At 39.5% G+C, this 20,209-nt stretch overlaps 2 protein-coding genes across 3 annotated transcripts; one reads left to right on the top strand and one right to left on the bottom strand.

The window, feature by feature from the left end:
- The first annotated feature begins 6 nt into the window (after positions 1 to 6).
- Positions 7 to 12,862, top strand: rpgrip1 (RPGR interacting protein 1). Its single transcript, XM_035526466.1, has 29 exons — positions 7 to 91; positions 213 to 263; positions 489 to 606; positions 773 to 975; positions 1,674 to 1,776; positions 1,965 to 1,979; positions 3,132 to 3,278; positions 3,592 to 3,695; positions 3,959 to 3,984; positions 4,282 to 4,428; positions 4,609 to 4,682; positions 4,938 to 5,146; positions 5,235 to 5,341; positions 5,450 to 5,500; positions 5,637 to 5,816; positions 5,911 to 6,028; positions 6,316 to 6,819; positions 7,149 to 7,291; positions 7,551 to 7,905; positions 8,481 to 8,686; positions 8,909 to 8,944; positions 9,033 to 9,135; positions 9,233 to 9,297; positions 9,396 to 9,468; positions 9,577 to 9,674; positions 10,048 to 10,237; positions 11,434 to 11,518; positions 11,689 to 11,816; positions 12,684 to 12,862. Exons 1-29 carry the CDS (start codon positions 7 to 9, stop codon positions 12,860 to 12,862), a joined length of 3,903 nt encoding a protein of 1,300 aa, XP_035382359.1.
- Positions 12,863 to 16,189: 3,327 nt separating this feature from the next.
- Positions 16,190 to 19,900, bottom strand: zgc:56095 (uncharacterized protein LOC406286 homolog). Of its 2 annotated transcripts, XM_035526662.1 has the most exons (6): positions 19,816 to 19,900; positions 18,755 to 18,805; positions 18,004 to 18,107; positions 17,640 to 17,786; positions 16,425 to 16,550; positions 16,190 to 16,248 (listed from the first exon to the last, which is right to left on the bottom strand). In XM_035526662.1, the coding sequence occupies exons 3-6, from the start codon at positions 18,103 to 18,105 to the stop codon at positions 16,231 to 16,233; spliced, it is 393 nt and encodes a 130-aa protein (XP_035382555.1). In that variant the 5' UTR covers positions 18,106 to 18,107; positions 18,755 to 18,805; positions 19,816 to 19,900; the 3' UTR covers positions 16,190 to 16,230. The 2 variants fall into 2 exon arrangements, 1 of the variants encoding a protein (XP_035382555.1); XR_004776123.1 differs by lacking the exons at positions 16,190 to 16,248; positions 16,425 to 16,550; positions 18,755 to 18,805 and having other exon boundaries at positions 17,702 to 17,786; positions 17,964 to 18,107.
- Positions 19,901 to 20,209: the final 309 nt, after the last annotated feature.

Raw genomic sequence — 20,209 nt, 5'->3', positions numbered from 1 at the left:
GTCAAAATGTCGCTGAATGTGGATGAGACAGCTGGGGACCTTCCAGTGAGGGATGTGGGCCCAAGAGGAGGATCCATGCTTGTCACACAAGGTGTGTGTGTGTGTGTGTGTGTGTGTTTCTCCAGACACTCATGCATACATTTGCGCTCTGTATTTACACTGAAGTAAATGCATGTAAGTCTCTGAATATGTGACTTTGTCCCAAATCTCAGAACAAAACATTAGATCCTGGAGAAGACAGCCACAGGTGCTGAAAATTAAAGGTAAATAACTCAGTACAAAATCTGAATGAGAAGGAAAGAAAAAGGGTTTTGTAATTCAGAATTTATTATAAGGTGAATTCCCACTGATATGCTTCCCCATATCTTTCTCCCTCTCTCACTCTCACTCTCTCTCACCCTATCCCTCTCTCTCACCTTCCCTCTCTCTATCCCTCCCTACCTCTCCCTTTCATCCCTTTCTCTCACTTTCTCTCTCCTCTTTCTCAGATCGGCAGCTTGTGTTCAGGATCCCAAGGGAGCAGCTTGAGGAGCAGTGTCTCCGTCTGCAGGAGGAGAACATGCTCCTCAAACAACACACTCGTACACAAGAACAGAAACTGCGCAGGTAAAACACACTCAGGCACTCTAGCATGTTAGGACAGAACACATGTTCAGATACCTCATATCTCAGAGAACAAAGACACACACACATGCATACATACACACAAAATCCTTCAACCAAACACGAAATCGGGAACCCAGAAACCCTTCTCTCCACACTGGTGTGCAAGGCTGTCCACTAGGCTCCTGAAGCTGAGGTATGGGCAGCCTGGCTCAGCACGACGCGGTGCTGACACAGATGAAGCAATTGAGGAGCTGGAGGCTCGTGTAGCTACTCTGGAGTGCCAGAAGGAGATGCTGCACGGCAAGCTCTGTGCAGCCAGACAGCAGATCCTGAGCCTGTGTGGACAAGCCCCCCACAGACCGCGCACTGGTGAGAAAGACCATTCCACTGAATTAACCCTGCTGTACTTTGTCTGAAACTTGCCTCTCTCTGTGTTTCTACAGTACTCTCTGGGTCTGCTGCCAATTATTTATGTTTCTCATGGATGCATCACTGTCAGTCTTTCTTTACTACTGTGGTCTCTTATTTGATTTCTGTTGATTTTGTTGTCATTCCTGTTTTAAAAACACTAATCACTAACTAAACAATGGGTAGTTCCTGATTTAATTCAATCCAATTCAATTTAATTCAATATAATTCAATTCTAGTCAATATACATATAACAGAATGCACTTAGCTAACCTCAGATATAAACATATACTGTGCAAGACTCATTATATTCAAGATAAATAATAAAGTCATCAGTATATATATTACATGGTACAGTATATACAAAACACAGAGGGCATCCAGTACACTGTTTAGAAAACCCAAGCAGGTTCTCAAAATCCCAAACCAGATTCACAGTGATCAGGTATGTGAGAGATGATATAATACAGGTGTCTACATTGTGCTTCTCATGATAAATACCTTGAGAAGAAGCGATTTTGCCAAATGTAAACCTGGTAGACAAGTATTCCTGATTGGGGTCAAGACAAGCTAACCTGGAAGTACAAAAGAATGTGAAAACTCAGAATGGTTTTACCAGGATAGAGCTTGACCTGGTGTCTTCCCCCATTGCCTTTTAGGGCGGGGTCTAGAGGGAGAGGGCGGGGCCAGACGCCTGGCCCAGACTGCACCTGCTTGCTGCACCCACAGCTCCCTGGAAGACAGCCGAGGGATTGAGAAACTGTAAGTGTGTCTAGCTTTCTACATTTGTTAATGGCTAGGTACAGATGACAGGCAGCATTTCAAAATCTGCAACTGTATTGTTTTAACTTATTTTATGTACAAGTTACCTACATATTTACAGTAATATCTTCTCGCCCACCCAACCTCCTTTTGTTTCTCCTCTCTGTTATTCTTTTCTGTGTATACAGGCATACACTCCTCAAGCTTGTAGCAAACAGTACTTTTGGTAGTTTATTTAACCCTTCAATGCTCTTTACTAATGAAACTGATGAAATGTAATTACTATTAAATTAGCAGTATCATTTAATTATTCTTGATTTCCAAACACTATATCCCATGTACCATTTCCACAAGGCCCCATATAGACTCAAGTATAACTCATCACTATTACAGACAGAACAATCAGTATAATATCAGTATATTATATAGAGATGATAAATGATTTAATAAGAAGGGAACATCATTGTGGTCCATGTTATTTGCTAAGTGAAGTAAAATGACCACCAATTTTTAAATTTTTTAAATTGCCATCAACCTGATTTTCACCTTTGATTTGGTTAGAGCAAACATGACTTTAGAATAGGTATATTTCATTCAGGTCTTGGTTTTGATCTCCAGTCTCACTCATGAAAATATTATTAGCATGCATAAAAGGTTTTTCTATCAGTTCATATTGTTATGTTATGATTTCTGGAGCAATGGCACCAAATGGAGTGTAATCAGGTTGAACCTTTGAGAAGCAGTGCTATCCTCTAAAGTCTGGCTTTTGCCTATAACTTTGGTGATATACATTTATGTAATGTGCTAGCATGCCGTAATAAACTGTACTCTCTCACCTTACTCAAAAGACAAAAATGAGTGTAAGATAGTCTGTTTATTTTCACTTTTAACGTTCAAAATGTATTATAATGTTAAATCTTATAGTCCTTACTGGCTGTTCAGTTTCAGGTTGAAATGTAGCTTTTTCTATTGCTTTTATCTCTTGTATATTTACAGTGTCTCTCCACTCCTCTCCTCTCCTCTCCTTTCCAATCCTCTCCTCTCCTCTCCTTTCCACTCCTCTCCTCCCCTCTCCTCTCCTCTCCTTTCCAATCCTCTCCTCTCCTCTCCTTTCCAATCCTCTCCTCTCCTCTCCTTTCCACTCCTCTCCTCTCCTTTCCACTCCTCTCCTCCCCTCTCCTTTCCACTCCTCTCCTCTCCTTTCCAATCCTCTCCTCTCCTCTCCTTTCCACTCCTCTCCTCTCCTTTCCACTCCTCTCCTCCCCTCTCCTCTCCTCTCCTTTCCAATCCTCTCCTCTCCTCTCCTCTCCTCTCCTCTCCTCTCCTCTCCTCCCCTCTCCTCTCCTCTCTGTTAGCAGGTCTAGCATTTCAGAAACACAGCACATGAGGGTCCAAGAGCTTGAGCATGCCAATCAGTCCCTCAGAGAAACCCTTAAAGAGAAAGAGAAAGAGCTAGAACACACCATTAAAGAACTGCATAGACAGCAAGCCAATGGACACAGGTATAGAGAAGGCTGTACATGTTCAGGCGCTTTTAATCTTTGCCACTGAAACAAATTAAAATTAAGGGGAAATAGTGCAGGATCATGACCTAGATCAAGAAAACTAATTATAATTTGCTTTTATACAGCTCTTTTATACAAAGAGTTTTTTTTTAATTCTAGTGCTGTGAATTCAGGCTTAAAAAAAAAAAATGTAAGCAAAAAAAAAGCTAAATGTTTGACACAAATTCATCCAAATGCAGCTATCTAGAGCAGTAATCATATATGATTACATGCACATATGAGTAACTGCTCTCCTGTATATTGTTTACAGGCTTACCATAAAGGACAATATAGATCTGATCAGACTGCAGAAACAGCTATCTGAAAAGAGCACCGCCCTTGTGGTTGTTCAGGAGAAGTTCACCATTCTACAAGAGTTAAGTTGCATGACAATTTAGAAATCACATGGTCAAAAACAAACTTTGGATTTATTTTTAGCTTCTTTATTCACTACTTTATCTCTCTATTATATCATAATTATTATTACATTATATTATACATTAAAAGAATATACTATATATTTGTTATCATCTAAATTCTAAGAAAAAGAACCAGTTCAAAGCTCATAGTAACATGAGTCAGTACAGGACATTTTTAACTCATGTTCCCCTGTTTTTCCCTTGCTGTTCTTTTCCATTAGGCATATGAGACCCAGCTGGAGGAGGTGTGTTTAATAACCTACATTCTTCACGCACTTATGCAGACACAACAGTTGCACATGCACAACCCCTGGCTCTAATTTGTGCCATTAACTCTAGTGATTCATCCACTTTCTAGCAGTATAACACCACACTCTGCTTATGTACTGTAACTCCAAGTGCCCTGAAGAATTAAGCAGAGTTGCTCATATGAACCCTGTTTCAGTCAGCAGTACTCATTTTTAAGGCCTAAAGAGCACTACACTTGCACTGAAACTAGTGAAACTCTGATTTTACTACTGAACTCTTATTTTGTGCCATAGGGTCAGAAGTCTCTTCGAGAGAGCCAAGAGGCTTTGCTGGGAAAGGTGGAGGAGCTGAGCGAGCAGCTGAAACAGGAGAAGTACAGAGTGCTGACACTCGAGGGTCAACTCAGTACTACCACTCTCTCACTTCAAGAACTAGAGGAGGTGCTACAGTTATGTCACTTTTACATTAGAAAGTTCTGGGTTTCTTCTCAAATAAACTATGCGCAGCATTTGAGCCTCTAAATGCATGCTTGTCACATGAAGTTTATTATAATAATGTAATAAAAAAAATTTCAATAATTTATAATATCGTAGCCATTTCTGGCCTTTTCTCTGTCTTAGTTTCAGGAGAGGGTCTCACATCTTGAAGGGGAGAAAAATCTCCTGAAGAAAAGCTATGATGCTCTTCTGCAGAGGTGGGTTATGCTGGAGCATCCCACACTTACCAAATTCCAGCTCTTTCCTGAGCTTTCTGACAGGCTGAGTAAGCCAATTTGACTCCAACAGATCTATGCACTTCCTCCATGTTTTGCAGTAGTAAGCAGCATATTGAAGTAAATCTATGGACTATGTAGTTTGAAATTTATAAACATGTCGTTGTCTTCAGTGGTAGCTTTTCTGGGCAGGTCAAAATGCAACCAGATGATGTACTCATCTGATTTCCACCACAGCACTCTGTCTGCTCGGTGCCATCAGGAAGACCATGAACATGACAGAAATGTGAGTGAGTCACTGAGAGAAGAGAAGCTGAGAGCTGGCATACAAAGGCTCGAGGAGCACTTGCAGGGGGAGAGGCGAGAGAGAGAGAAGTTGGAGCAGGAGAAAGAGAGGTTAAAACAGGAGTATGAAGAAGTTCAAGAGGAGAGAGCAGGGGACAGGGGTAAGACATGAGAATATAGCTTAGGATGTTAGATAATGGATAGACTTTGTTGTAATACTGTTAATGGTTTAACTGTTTTCTCATATAGCCATGACTACTGCTCTCAGAGAAACACATGACCACCTGGAAAAGGAAGTGCTTCATTATAGACAGGAAGTGGCATCTCTGAAAGACAGACTGGACAGTGTGACAAAAGTAAAAGTTGGACTGATGTGATTTATAAATTAGAGTTAAAATGGTGTGCTTTGTTTAATAGCCTAACATTAACCTTTATTTTCACTTCCTCACTCCCATATCTTACAGGAATTTGATATGAGTGCAGAAGACCTCAGTGAAACTCTGATGCAAATTAAGGTTAGTTGTAAGATTAGTATGCCAGAGAATAAAGGTATAAAGAATAAACCTGCCTGCACAGAAACTTTTACATCTCTCTCTCTCTCTCTCTCTCTCTCTCTCTCTCTCTCTCTCTCCCTCCTTCTCTTTATTTCAGGCTTTCAGACTGAGGCAGGAGAGTTGTGAGGTGCTATGTTTTCTGGGGGTTGATGGGAAAGTGGAGGACTCACATCGCGAGCTGGTTGCTCTACAGGCCGCACAGGCAGAAACAGTACTTGAGCTGCAGAAAACTCGAGACTTGCTGCAAATACAATATCATCTCAGTGGTGATCTGCAGGTAACCTCCAAACAATCATAATTAACAGTCACTACTATTCTACCTACTATATAAACAGTAATATTAACACAGAAGGCAATTCCATTATTAACAGGCTGAGCTGAAAACTGTATTGGAGAGAACTGAAAGGGAAAGAGCACAGAACAAAAAGTGGGCCACTGAAAAAGACAAATTGTTAAAAAGCAGGGCTCTTCAAATCAACAACTTACAAGGTAATAGCCACAATAAGCAGATCGGCAGCCATTGAATTATTTCTCAAATCAGTCCGTGCAAATCCTTAGATGATCCAGATTTTTTGCTCCGTCCCAGATCCCAATGCACCTCAATTAAGCAATCAAGAGCTCTAAACACCCAGTATACTTGTGCAGGGAGCTGCCATAGAGTAAAAATGTGGATTGCCTGAGAGTCTGTGAGGACTGGACCGTAGACGAATGTGACATTTATATTAAGAGTCTGTTTTTCTCAGTGGTGTACCTTTCCCTATATTGTATTATATCAGCTCAACTAAAAGACATTGCCTACAAGCCTGGAGGTTATAAGTGGACCATACCACAGCAGTACACATGGACAGGGATGGATGAGGAGTTAGTCCAGAAGACAGAGGAGGAGAACATCTTCAGCAATCTGCAAGAGGGAGAATTCTTGCTTGAAATCCATCTAATAGGAGTCACCTTCACCCCTACTGGACTGAGATTCATGGCTCAGACAGATTCTGGGGATTGCCACGAGCTTGTGACGTTTTGCACCTATGCATGCCTTGACTTTGAGGTGCACTCAACACCTCTGGCTTCAGGGACACAGCCAAATTATGGCTTTACATCTTGTTATGCCCTAACTGGTCATGACCTCACCAAGCTTGGGCACCACGGGGCTTCTGTACATGCTGAACTCCATCAGGCTCTAGGAGGGGTGCGATTTATAACCTGGGGCAGAGCAAGAATCTCCCTGATGGGGGCACTACAGCGGAGAGGAGAACAAGTGAAAGGCACAGCCAACATCACAGGTTAGTGAAACACTGGGGCAATGGGAGTAACCCTTCCAAAACGCTGGTAAGCATTAGAGCAGTCCTTCATGGGGGGTACAGTTCTGTACAGTTCAGTAGGTGTCTAAGCTCCTTGTCTAAGCTCCTTTTGGTAATTAACTGATGGGTTAAGTGATATGCATTATAGAAGGGAAAACACTAAACTGTGCATTGCAGAATTGCTGAAGACCAATGCATAAGAGCACAGTGGAGCATGCTGGAAGTGTTGCTAAATACTTCTGTTGGCTCTTTCTATTAGGAAACCAGCTGTGGTATAGCTCTGCACTGATTTGGTCATTTTTACTGCACAGGATCTGAGGAAGTGATAATAGGGGCCCTGGAGTTCAGGGTTTGTCTGTACCCTCAGGTGGAACCAAGAGACAGAGGCAAAGATGGAATGACTGAAAAATGGCCCATACAAAAAGCTCTGGACTGGAGTCACATACAGTCAAAAGTAAAGACTCACAGCAGTGTAACATTTACTCTATGTGTGTAGACATTGTAGCTGTTATGGAAATCCCAGTATTTTTATCATAGCAAAAAATGCAATGATTCAGTTTGTTCACATGTTTATGAAAAACAGTTTTCATGGAAACCAATGGCTTTGGTAAAAACACACTGTTAAACTAGTTTGTCAAGTAAATATTGAATATGTTGGTCAGTAATCTAACTAAATAAAATACATTTCCATCAGTTCTTGCTTTTTTTTTCAGACTCAGGAGTTATATGACTTTGGTGGAAGGATACCAAATGAGCTGGTGGTGGTATTGGAACGCTGCATAGGCCTCAGTGCACGCTGGCCAGGACTTCTTCCTGATGCTTATTTAACCTATCACCTGTATGATCTACCTCCTCACTCCACTCCTATAGTGCCATGCTGTGCAGACCCTGTGTTTGCAGACTCGGCCACCTACCCGTTAGCAGCTACAGCAGATCTGATGGAATACCTGAAGAGGGGCAGCCTATGGCTGTATGTGTTTGATGACAGTGAAGGCCAGACTCCTCCTACTTACCTGGCCAAGACACCAATCCCACTCCGAGCTCTAGCAGCTGGCAGACCAATCAAAGGTAAGAGGAAGCACAACTAAAGCTGCAATAATACAATTATACACCCACCACACACATTATTAGAAACTCGTAATTGATAAATACACTCTTTGGTGACTTCATTAGGTATTAGGTGCCTTTTTTGGGTCTAAACATATGCATGTAGATTGCAGGATGCTTGTTGCTGTGGTCAGCCATCCTTTCCTTTCTTCCTTACTGGTTAGTTGCTGACATTATTTGTTTGGTTGACAATTCTTGATGCAACAGTGCGACAGATTCTAACATCATAGTAGCATGATTAAGAATGTCGCACTGGCATGACTGTAACAGCAATGTTGCTGGTGTTTTTTACTTCAGTTGCTGTAATGTCACTGCTGGGTTGACAGGGCTCTGCCACTCCAAAATATCCAGCCAACAGTAGATATGCAGTCAAAGGGTGGCTAACACAAAGTGTACATGGCAACTATAATTTCTACACCTACAAAATGTATAATTAAAAACAAATTAGTAATTCCAAATGAACTCAGAGCTTTTCAATATATTTATATATATGCTTGCATTAATTATTGAGCTAAAGGAAACTTTTGTCTAATCAGGTGATTATGTCCTAAGGGACCCTGCAGGGAGCCCTAGAGGCATGGTGAGGGTGCAGCTCCATTGGAGATATCCTTTCCAGTCCCCTGGTTTTAACCAGATGCCTTCCAGACCAGCTGAAATGGAGAGAGCCATCAGGAATAGACAGAGGCTAGACAAGAGAGCTGATGAAACAGAAGAGTCACAGAGGCCGACTGCTAAGCCCAGGGTGGGTTTGTATGTTTGGATGTGTGTCTGCCTATCTGTTTGTTGATTGGCCTACCTGGAAGGTTACAGACAAGCAACACTTGCGAAGCATAACTTGTGCCATAATGCATTAGGGAAGAAGGCTCAATTATTTTGCTCTTGTGATAAAAATGAGATGGAACCCTGTTCAGATTTTTTTCTTTCTTATTCTGTCATTCTTTACTGCATATTGGTTTGGTTTCAGCTGAAGTTGGGTCCTTTCAAAAATGGCAAAGACCAGGTAAAGATAATGTATATTTTGTCATGCAAATATTTAACATTGATCCCATCATACACATCACATAATTTAGCAAAATGTCTTATTTTAGACACAGCCCTCCCCTCCACCAATCAAAATCCATAGACCTGAAAGATCACCAAAACCTCAGGTTTCTACGCCCAAGTCGATCCAGCTGAGAGCACCACGAAATGGTTTGGCAAACGTTTCTAACTTGTTACCAAACCATTTAGATTAAGTTATTTAATCAGGTACTGGCCATGCTTACCAGATCATCTGACTGTGTTTCAGTCTTTCAACTGCCAGTATCAAAAAGCAGACAGCAAAGGAGTACCAGAAACCTTTCAAGAGTACAAGTAAGAGAAAGAGGCAGCAGTGCTTCTGACAAAAACAGTTTGGACTGAATACTATTCCATAAATGAATTCAATTTCCCACAAAATGTCCCATTTGAAGGATGTAAAGCCAGTGGAACATGGGGATGAGGAAGAGGAGGAGGAAGAGGAGGAAAAAAAGCTTCAGTCTAACGGTGAGAGGTGTGCTAAAGGTTGCTTTTATACATGGATTAGTTCACTAATTGCAGAATGTTTAACAATGAGGTATATGTACTGATCCTATTTTTGTGTCTTCATCTAAGGAACTGGAAATGACAGTGATATGTCTGAGTCAGCAGAATCAGGAACTTCAAGTGGGAGTGATATTATAATCCCCCCATCACTAAAACCTGCCAATAAGGTACAGAAAAGCCTTGGAGGGGGATTTAAATGTCACTGTATTAAATGTTCAAGTAAACCTCCCCCAATTCTTTTCAGATAGATCCCCACTTTTCTAGTATTCCTGAACATTTTTGTTTTGCACAATTTGCCAGTAAGAAAATTTCATTTTATTATATTAAAATACTTATGAATCACAATCTGTAATTTGTAATCTATTAGATAAGTGAAAATACCAAATAACAAAATACTTTTGACTTTACTATATTGTTAGTATTAGTAAAATGTTTTAACATTTATGTAAAATACACTTTTCATTAACTAAAGTTAACACAAGCTGGATTCAGTGACTATCATTGTGAGGCTAATAATTTGTATTTTATTGTGTCTTTCAGGAGGACAGACTTAGAGTGGAGATTTTGTCCCTTTTGTTTGACCCATCGTCCAGTGTTGCTTTGGATCCATCAGTGCAGCAAGTCTATGTAGAATACCGACTTTTGGGTGTTCCTATGGAAACCACTGAGACCCCCATGTCTCTACGGAAACCAACCAAGGGGGAGGAAATACATTATAACTTTACTAAAGGTAGCTGTTCTATTACAGTGAAAATGTATTCACTGATTCTCTTCTTCAGGGAACAGCTATTGCATTTCCTGATTCTTTCCCATTTTTCTTTCATGGACTTTCATGGACTACTAGTAACCCATACAACTGGTTGCTTTGTTTAGCATATACTTTGGGGGGACATAACAGATGCTTTCAGTATGGCGCATATATCATTACTCCACCATAGCCACCATCGGGCTAAAGCTGTTATGAAATGGGTCCTGTGCATGAGCCTCAGCACAGACAGCACACTTCTCTACTGACTGCTCTTCTACTGAAGAACCACAAGAAGACTCAAGGCTGAACCCTGTAAATAGTGGTGCAGATATGTGCTCGACAGCTGGTATTCAGGTTCAAGTCTGAGCTGTGCCATTCCAAGCTACTTGTTTTCTGAAGATGCTTCCGACTTTGTTCTCAGTAAAGAGGAAGACATTGAAGGGTCCCTCTCCCTTCCATCACTATCAAACATGAAATTAGTCCGTTAGGTTAACAATCAGTTTGGTGCACATGGCTATGTAACAAATCTCAAAGATATGCTGGCAGACTTCATACACACTCAACGAGCTACCCACTTCATCCTCCCAAACTGGTAAAGTTGTTGTTGAGAGAAACATAAAGAAAGCTAACCGAATTAATTAAAGATGTGATTTCATAAATTTTTACAAAAAACACACCACTCAGTCACATCTTGGTCTGTCCCAGCTCTAAGCCCCTCTGAACTATCTATCAATGTCCCAGGAACCTTGATTACCATAGACACCTTTGTTTGTGAATGTACAAACGTTAGGCAGCCTGATGTGTGCACTATGAGTCTAGAGGAAAAAATCCTGTCCATTTTACAGCAATAATCTGGCGTTCTGGTATGAACACATCTTTTACTTTCTTCATTGACAAAGCACAAACAAAACATTGAATGTAGAAGCAACAGGTACCCCTCTGCAGGTGATGGCTAGTTTAGCCTTCACATACACTAAGTAGAGGCCTGCAGGTCAAGGCCACTGACCGTGCAGTGCAACGCCACTGACCCTGAGATACCTGCTACGGATGCAGAAGCGTTCCCAACAGCAACTCTTCCTCACTAAAAGGAGTACGATCTGCAGCCCAAGCAATCTCTGAATGCGGCAAAGCATTGTCTGATGTTTCTGATATTCTGATGTGTTGTCCCTGTCTTTCAGTTATACATGTGGACACCATGGAGGCAATTCCTTTGAGGCATTACCTCTATACTATGCTGGAAGGGACTGACCCCAATCAGGGCAGGTAGGAAGAGACTGGTTCTACATTGATTCTACTATGTGTGATGGGGTCTGATATACAAAAAAAACAAAAAAGGTTGTAAAGACGTCATTTGTGTGTACAGAAGTAGGCAATAACAAATAATCCAGAATATATCAGTAGAAGAGATTTGTGCTTTCTTGCAAATCACTCAGGTTAAAGTTCACTGTGGTCAGTGAGCCACTGAATGAAGAAGATGAATGTGAGGATGTTGGCCACGCCTACCTGGACTTGCAGGAACTTCTTCTTACGGGAAATGATGTAATCGAACGGCAAATTGACAGTAGGTTTGCAATGACTTTTTAGAGATAACACTTTATTGATCATGAAGGAAACTGCAAATCATAAAGCAACATTAAACCCTCAAAGGTCAACTTTATTAGGAATCCTAATAATAATACCAATACTGGGTAGGACCCCCATTTAAAGTCAGAACAACCTTAGTTCTTCATGGCATAGGTTCCACAAAGTGTTGGAAACATTTTTTGAAATTTTTAGCCATGTTAAAATTATTTCATTATGTAATTTGTCTGATACATGTTCATGTGGTGATTCTCAACTAGTCTATCTGAAAGCACTCTGTTGTATTCACATCTGGTGATTAAGGTTGCCATTGAAGGACACTGAACTTAATGTCATATTCTTGGAACCATCTTGAGATTAATTGTTATTTGTGACATGGCACATTATTATTATTATTATTATTATTATTATTTAAAGAGTGGTTATTTGTGTTATAATCTTACTGTCATTTTGGACCAATCTGGCAATTTTCATTTCCTCCCACAGAACTGAATCACTGGATGTGATTTTGTTTATGTTTTTCAGTCTATTCTGTCTAAACATTAGAGCAGCCTACACACAAACACAACAGTTTTTCAAACACTCAAGCCAGCCCTTTAGGATTAACATCCATGCTACAGTCAAAGCCGTTCAGATCATATCCCCACTCTACGGCATTCCAGTGCTTGTTGTAAACATTCAGCTGTTTGTATGTTTTTATGCCTTGTACTGCTGCCACGTGATTGGCTGACTGCGCAGGTGTACGGGTGTTCCTAATAAAGTTACTGATAAGTGCAGATGATGGTATTTACCACAACAAAATGTCACATTAACCATCATGAACTCTTTCTCTCTTTCTCTCTCGTAGTTATCAGTATGGATGATGATCAGAATGTGGTGGGGAAGCTGAAAATGTCTCTAGAGGCTGCTGAGGCTTTAACAGGAATTTACGGGGAGTACCACAAGAAAGAGAAGAAAGGGATAGTGACAGAGAATAAAGAGGAAGAAGAAGAAGAAGAAGAGAGACATGGAGATACAGAGAAATGAAGAGATGTAAATGATTGATTTTCATGATGTTCACTAATTTTGATGTTGAGGATCACACTGTAAACTTTAAATAGGAATTATTCGACACTGACACAAAGGAGAAAGAGTTTACATTGTTTTACATTGTATGTCTTTATGCTAACATGAACATTTGATAAGTACACTGCAGGGTTTGGAATTCAAATAAATTGATACCCAGACAAGAATCTTACAAGCCTTCACTGGTATGCTTCCATCTGACTCAAGGAGCCTGGTGTTGGCTTAGATGCAGACAGGCATCTTATTGGACAATCTGCTCCCTGATCACTTGTGTGGAACAACCTTTATAAATATTTATTAATCAATATCACATATGTTTTTTTAGTTTGTCTCTCTTCTTTGATAATCCAAATCTAAATTACCAGTTATGCTTTTCAAGAGTTGGCTATTAGGTGTTTCCAGTAAGACATATTTAAGGTTCATGTCAGCTATGCATGTTTGTGTGGGATTATAGGGGTGTGCAAGTTTAAATATAGCATTGGGTGTTTTACAAGGTCTGTAAACATATATTTGAACAAATTATGGGAAATGGACTATATTTAAATGTAGATTACTGATAAGAGCAGGCTCCCACATTGTTTGTTAAAATTCCTCATTAAACCCAATGCAACTACATCCTTTAAAATAAATGGAACAAAATAGAATGGTGATATTGTATCAGATTCCACTGATATGTAGATTTTTGCAACAAAAAAAGTGGTAAAACAATGCCAAAAGAAGTGCTTCCAGATTAAATATTTCAACAATTTGCAGTCCAGCACTGTTTTGTAACCACTGGTTAACTTCACTACAGAGGCCTAAAACGTTGGTGTGTCCTCCTGTTGTTCATTATTCCCAAACGGTCATGGTCTGTCTTCCATGGTCTGTCTGCACCTCTGTTGCACAAGCACAACGCCACTGGAGGTCTACAGTAGAGACCGTGTTTTATTCCAGGATGATTAAAGTCTTGGAGGGCCTTCTCTGACTATCAACTCATGAAGACTAATAATGGAAAAGTCTAATCTAAATAAAGCAATAGAGTGCTTCAACTTTCCAAAGATTTTGTAACTGTTAGCTTCAAATATTGCCAGTAAGGCACATATTTAGGAATATACTGATGTGTAATATCCTCCATGCATTCAATTCTACTGTAGATTCTTGCATGGAAAAAACCTTTTCTGTTATATGGTCTTTGAAGGCTATATATAATTCAAAGATCATACAATGGCTGCCCAATTAGATATTCAGTAATACAACTTACATTTCTACAGTTCAGACAATGACTCAGCATTTGCTGTAGTGGCCCAAAGTTCTAATCTTATCTCCACTGTCTTTAGAGGACACTTAAGGACTGGTGCTATGAGCTCTGATATTATTGGCACAACTTGACAAACATAACATCATGGAAAATACTTTTTAAATCTTTTTTTTCTTTTTTAATTAACCAATGGCCACAAGTAACGACATTCATTATTTTACATAATTACATTTTTTAATAATTCTTTATTAGCCTAGAATAGGCTAGAGTAATAGAAACCTGAAAGGTAGATACATTCCTGATCCTCAATGTCCCATAGCCATAATCACCCAGTGATGTTAATTGGCATTTATTGTAATCCAGTTAAGAATAGAATCTGTAGTACCCTAAATCATAAGATTTTTCTTTTATAGTTTTAGAATAGATTACATTTAATAATATCTTTTAAAACATGGACTAAGACTAATCTTGGACTAAATACCAATGTTGACTCACCATTTGAAATTTGCTTTAATCTCAAACTTAATCTGAGTCTTCAAAACTGAGCCATAAAATGTATATAAATGTGGATTGAGAGTATTAATGCACCAGTCTCCTATATTTTTAAATAACATACATAGGAAATATAGCTAAAACTAATTTGCAGCTCCTGTTTTCCATTAGTTTTCTGACAGTCAGTCAGTCATTTTATAGTCAGGTGCCTCCATGCAGAAATTATCCATTTCACTTGCCCTGCCTTATTTGTTCATTTAGTTATATCACAAACTATTATTTACACTTATAGAGAACCTCTCATCACAGGATGCTTTATAGTGAACATATTGACCAGTGAGAAACAGAAACTAATCGTACAAAGCATACGGTCAACATGAAGTTTTTGATCCACAAACTTAATTAACCTACATTTGGCAGTCGATGGACTTGCGTTTAACTGTAAATCAGCACTTAATGAAAGTAAAAACAGCAATATTTCTGGATCCATTTACCTTCCTTGCATTTCTTCTTCCCAAAACACAAAGCAAATGATTGACAAATACACAAACACACACAATTACACCCCCCCCCCAAAAAATGGACAGGAGCGGTCAAAACATACAAACAGCCAATCATGTGCAAATCTACTGTTTATCTCTGTGACTGCAGTTGAAAGTTTTAGTCTGGTCATAATTTTTACAACAAAATGCAAAGATGACACCGTGAAAATTGGAGTAGAGCCTAAGCAAAGCTCCCTCTCTGCTCCAAGATGACATCCTAGCACAAAATGGAAACAAACAAACAAAAAAGACATTTTCCTTCAGATAAGTGGGAGATGCAACTGTTAAAGAGACGTTTCTCTGGATAAAGTGTTGAGTTAGGTAAGGTCTGGGTAACTTGTGGGGTGAAAAAACAAAAAGGTTGTGCAGGGAAGAAAATTAAGCATTGCAAATCAAGTTTACAAAATGTTCCACATTAAAAACCACCACATACTGTAAATTTGACTATTATTTTATTTTATTTCACATCTTCAACCACAACAAACAATACCAATGTTCAATTTGAAATGAGCAGATACAATTTTTGAAAACAAGTTTTTCAATAAAAATAAAATGGCAGTCAAACAACAAATGACAAGTTGTTCCTGTTCCTGACCTGTCATACTAACTCCTAGCACCACTGTTTGAAACTCCATTGCCATAGGAATTTGAGGTATCTGAGAAACGATTAAGGGATGATCCTGTTCTTATTCTACCCCACATGATTGTATTTCACTTGTAAGGGAGGATAAGGATTTGATGCCTTCATCTTGCCTTTAAGGTGAGTCTCTTAATTCCAGGATTATACTGATGTGCTACTCGAGTTTCAGATTGAGAGAGAGATCTGGAAAACCAAAAGGTCATGTTTTGTTTACCAAGGAATGCTGGTAGCAGATGTCCCATCAACTGAAGTAATTGAATGTTTGCGGAGGAAGGCGGTGACCTGTTCACAGTGTGTGTCTGTCAAACAGGTATTCTCCCATTTGGCCATTGGGTTCGCTGGATCTGAGGCGCATTAAGATGCTAATGTGGTCCCCAAGTTTCTTAATGGTCTCATGGCTGTCCAGCAGGAAGTGGCTCTACAAGAAGTCACACAGCTAGAAGGGGAGGTGATCAAAAGTTCTCATTAGTGTTCTCAAAACCAACAAGGTCCATCTAGAACCCATAACTCCTCGGAATCACTGCAGTATCTAATAACACCTTAACCTATTTTGGAACCTACTTTGTGTTTTAACCTATGAATTTATCCACACGTGAAAAAATAAAAACTCACATGGGGGTCGGTGTGTGTACTTGCTATGTGGTGAACATCCTGCAGAGAGTTGTTGAGAGATTTTTGGTATTCTAAAGAGAAAGAAAACGCGTCCAGACCGCCTTTCCAATCCTCACGGCTTGGTTTCTAAAAGAGAGAAATTAACTGATATTTCTGATCATCACTCTAAAGAATGCAAATTATGTGGCAGCATAATAGAACCACAATGTTGTCAAACTGCATATTTTAGTTATCCATATTAGAGCATGTCGGAGGCATACTGAACATCAGTAATCACCACTGAACACCATGCAAAGGATCCTCAAAACACATCATTCTTGGAGGATGATTGGGGAAAATAAAGCTGTTGTGGTAGCAGTAGAGTTGTGGGGGTTTTTTTTGTTTGTTTTTTTTAATTTATGATAAATTTAGAAGAAACAATTCCAATATCACAAGGATGCTGCAGCAAAGAGTTTCTGCTGAAGGCAGGTCACCAACATTAGCTACCTAGCTGATAGTTCAGCAGAGATCTAGGGCAATCTGTGGCACCTAACTTACAGCCAACAAGGTCCATTTATAAAGCAAACAAAAACAAAAACAAAAACAAACAAAAAAAGGTTTTAGTTTGAAAGTCTGAAACGTTCCTGATTTTACATCTGCACACGAGTCGTAAAGGTTTAGCAATAGTAACCGGGCTGCAGTCAACCACATTATTGCCAAGACAATAATCAATATAGTAGTCAATGTTAATTAATTACTCTTCTGTTGTTAGCTAAACTAAAACATATTTACCAACACATTTACCTCATCCATTTACCTCATCAAAATCCAAGGCAGCCCAGTGCTTGTTTCAAGAAGGAAGCTCAAGGCAACACAAGGAAGGGGAGGGCACTGAGTAAGCGTCAAATCGCATTGGAGAGTTCAAAACCACTAAGCTACTGTCGATCATTTCAGATTAATGCCTCCATTGTCTTATCAGATGTCATATCAGGGGAAAGAAAAGAAGCCTGCTCTTTGGCATATTTTTGAATGCTAAATTGTAGTTGCGTAGTCCAAACTATAGAGTAATCCTTTCTATACTGTCACATGGGTAATGGAGGGGGCCATTTTTTTAGATTAATTGTGCATATAACTGCAGCTGCTGCCTTCCCTAGAGCAAGTAGTAGACGCACTTGTGTGCGTGCACACACACGCACATGCTCGCGCACACGCACGCAAAGTCAAAAGCTGACTGACTGCGATGTTCTGAAGAAGGACTCTTCCACCCCTCAAGTTTTGATACTCCAGCAGACTCTCCGCTTGCTCCCTCTCCTTCTCTGACAGCTCCAGAAAAAAGCGAGAGAAGTTGGGTAAAGCCACGTCATGCCTGTCGGAATACATGCCCTGATAGAGACAGGGAAAGAGAGAATGACAATGACATGTTTACACACCATCTATAAAGAGATTGTTCATGACTTTACACCTTAGCAAAACAGAGCTGCTCCTGATAAGTAGTAGGCAGTAAATAACACTGGTGTCAGTACTGAGAGGCATGAGAGATGGGATACGTGGAACACACACCAGAGAGACGTGGGCGTAGAAGGGGACGCATGGAACACACCAGAGAGACGTGGGTGTAGGATGCAGTTAGCTTGATGTTGATTAGCTTATTGATGGCTGCTTCACTCTCAGAGTGGAGACTGTGTTTGACTGCCGACTGCATTTCTACAAAGAGAAAACAAAAACAAAGATCCTCATTGTTAATAGCTATAGACATATGACTGTTTAGACAAGCCTTCTATTGCTACTGCTGCCACTGATATTAAGATTTTAAAAAGTCTTTAGTGAACTTTGACCTAGTCCCACCACAGTTAGTAGACTGTCCTCTCTTGCACTTCCTGAACTCCTAAGGCTACGATAGCTCATGGCAGTTGCCCTTATCCAAAGTGACTATCCAAATTGCTTTGTAATTTCTACCAAATCATATCCTCATTCCAGCATAAAAGTCAACATCAAGAGTATGTGACACTTACATATGTGATAAGTGTGATATGACTTTTTGGTAAATTGCTATAAGGTGCTCAGAGACCTCATGTGATTATCATGGACAGCATGTGGCTATATTAACTGTATTTGCTAACTATGTGCTAAAACCTCAGCCCTGTTGCTCATGTAAAGAGTAACAGGAATGAGTTGCTTTCTGCCTTATTGATCTACTAGTGTTAATATTACTCAATATAACACTATACACCTAATATTTTTGACATATGAAATGACTGAAGTTGTTGATGTTTAAGATTAGTTTTATAAATGTGAATACATGGAGCCATGCAGAGAAACAGTGGCACTATAGCTCTTTATATGATACTGACCCAGAGAGGAGAGAGAATTGTTTAGAGAAGGAACATAAATACAGGAAGAACCTAGAGTCAGGCAGGAAGAAAAGTACAATCACCCATCATATCCTTTCAATACAGAGATTTCTCTCTCTCTCTCACACACACACACACACACACACACACACACACACACACACACACACACACACACACACACACACACACACACACACACGCATGCGTTAGTGTTCATTCCTGTTACTAAATAGTGTTATGCTAAAAAAAATAAAGGTAAACCACCTTTTTTAAAATTATGTTTGTCCATCATTTAGCCAATTGTTTTAATACATAACATGATAAACATTTTATAAATGTGCAGTTTATGTCTCATTTAAAAGGAAACTGGTTAGAAAAATATTACTTATTTATTGTGTGTTTAAAGTCATTTTTAGTCACAAATGTCATTTATTTAAATATGTAAGCAATAATTTCTTCAAAATACACTTTCTGGAGGAGAAGAAAAAGGAAATAGTTGACATACTTTTAAACAAGATTTTAAATGACAGGTCAGAAACAAGACAGGACTGCCAAAAATTCAACCATCTTCCACTTAAAAAAGCTTGTAAAAACTGAAATAAAAATGCCTGAGATTTACCAAAACACATTTTGAATGTGTAAACATGTGTTATTAGAGTCAGTGTTAGAACAACAACAACAACAACAACAACAACAACAAACCTAAAATAAAATTTAGTTTGGAAGAGTTCAACATGAAAATGTCACCCATTCGGTGGAATGGCCCTTGTAATGTAAACATGAACTATCCTTTACCTACGAACTGATGAAAACGAATTTAGACTGCACAGCCTAACACAATAATAGGTAGCTTTAATGTTAACAACCTAATTTATCGAGTTGGGTAGAATAACGAGCCTATTAGCTTTACAAGCGATGTTATCAATCGAGCAGGGGCTTGTAAACAAAAAAAAAAACAGCTACAATTTCCAAACATAAATGATAACATTATGATATACCGATGGTATAAAAACAGTTCGGAAATAGCAAACTTTAGGAAATGGTAAATTGTAACTTACTTGCCCCACTCTTTCCGTAGGGTATTTCGCGATGCTTCTACTAACCGCTGACCCGCGTTTGTTTGGTTAGCTGAACGGCTTCTTCGTTTGTCTCCGTTTATTATAGCTGAATAGCAGAAGGTGTTCTTCTGCCGCCTACCGGAAAACGCTTGTAGCACCACATGCAAAATCATTTCACAGCGTTTCAGCCAGCAACAATCTGCACAGAAAACATGCAAGTCAAAATTTAAGTCGTTTACGTAAACCAGCAAGTAATGTACCTTTCTGAGAGTGCTGTAATTTAACGAGAGACTTTCACCCTCGTTTCAGCCTTGATATCATGAAACCTAAACCTCCAGCTGATCCTCTCTGTGATTTCAGACTCTTTCAACCTGACTTGGGCCTGTCTCATAGT

This window comes from Electrophorus electricus, chromosome 5, assembly GCF_013358815.1.
Source record: "Electrophorus electricus isolate fEleEle1 chromosome 5, fEleEle1.pri, whole genome shotgun sequence".
Classification (NCBI taxonomy): domain Eukaryota; kingdom Metazoa; phylum Chordata; class Actinopteri; order Gymnotiformes; family Gymnotidae; genus Electrophorus; species Electrophorus electricus.
This window is presented reverse-complemented; position numbering and strand designations above follow the sequence as displayed.

Coding starts and splice junctions, on each gene's coding strand:
- rpgrip1 (XM_035526466.1), top strand. CDS start 7: ATGTCGCTGAATGTGGATGAGACAGCTGGGGACCTTCCAGTGAGGGAT. Junction 92..212: donor ATCCATGCTTGTCACACAAG/GTGTGTGTGTGT, acceptor CCCAAATCTCAG/AACAAAACATTAGATCCTGG. Junction 11,519..11,688: donor ACTGACCCCAATCAGGGCAG/GTAGGAAGAGAC, acceptor CAAATCACTCAG/GTTAAAGTTCACTGTGGTCA.
- zgc:56095 (XM_035526662.1), bottom strand. CDS start 18,105: ATGCAGTCGGCAGTCAAACACAGTCTCCACTCTGAGAGTGAAGCAGCC. Junction 17,787..18,003: donor CCTACACCCACGTCTCTCTG/GTGTGTTCCATG, acceptor TGTCTCTATCAG/GGCATGTATTCCGACAGGCA. Junction 16,551..17,639: donor TCCTTCTTCAGAACATCGCA/GTCAGTCAGCTT, acceptor TCTCTCTTTTAG/AAACCAAGCCGTGAGGATTG.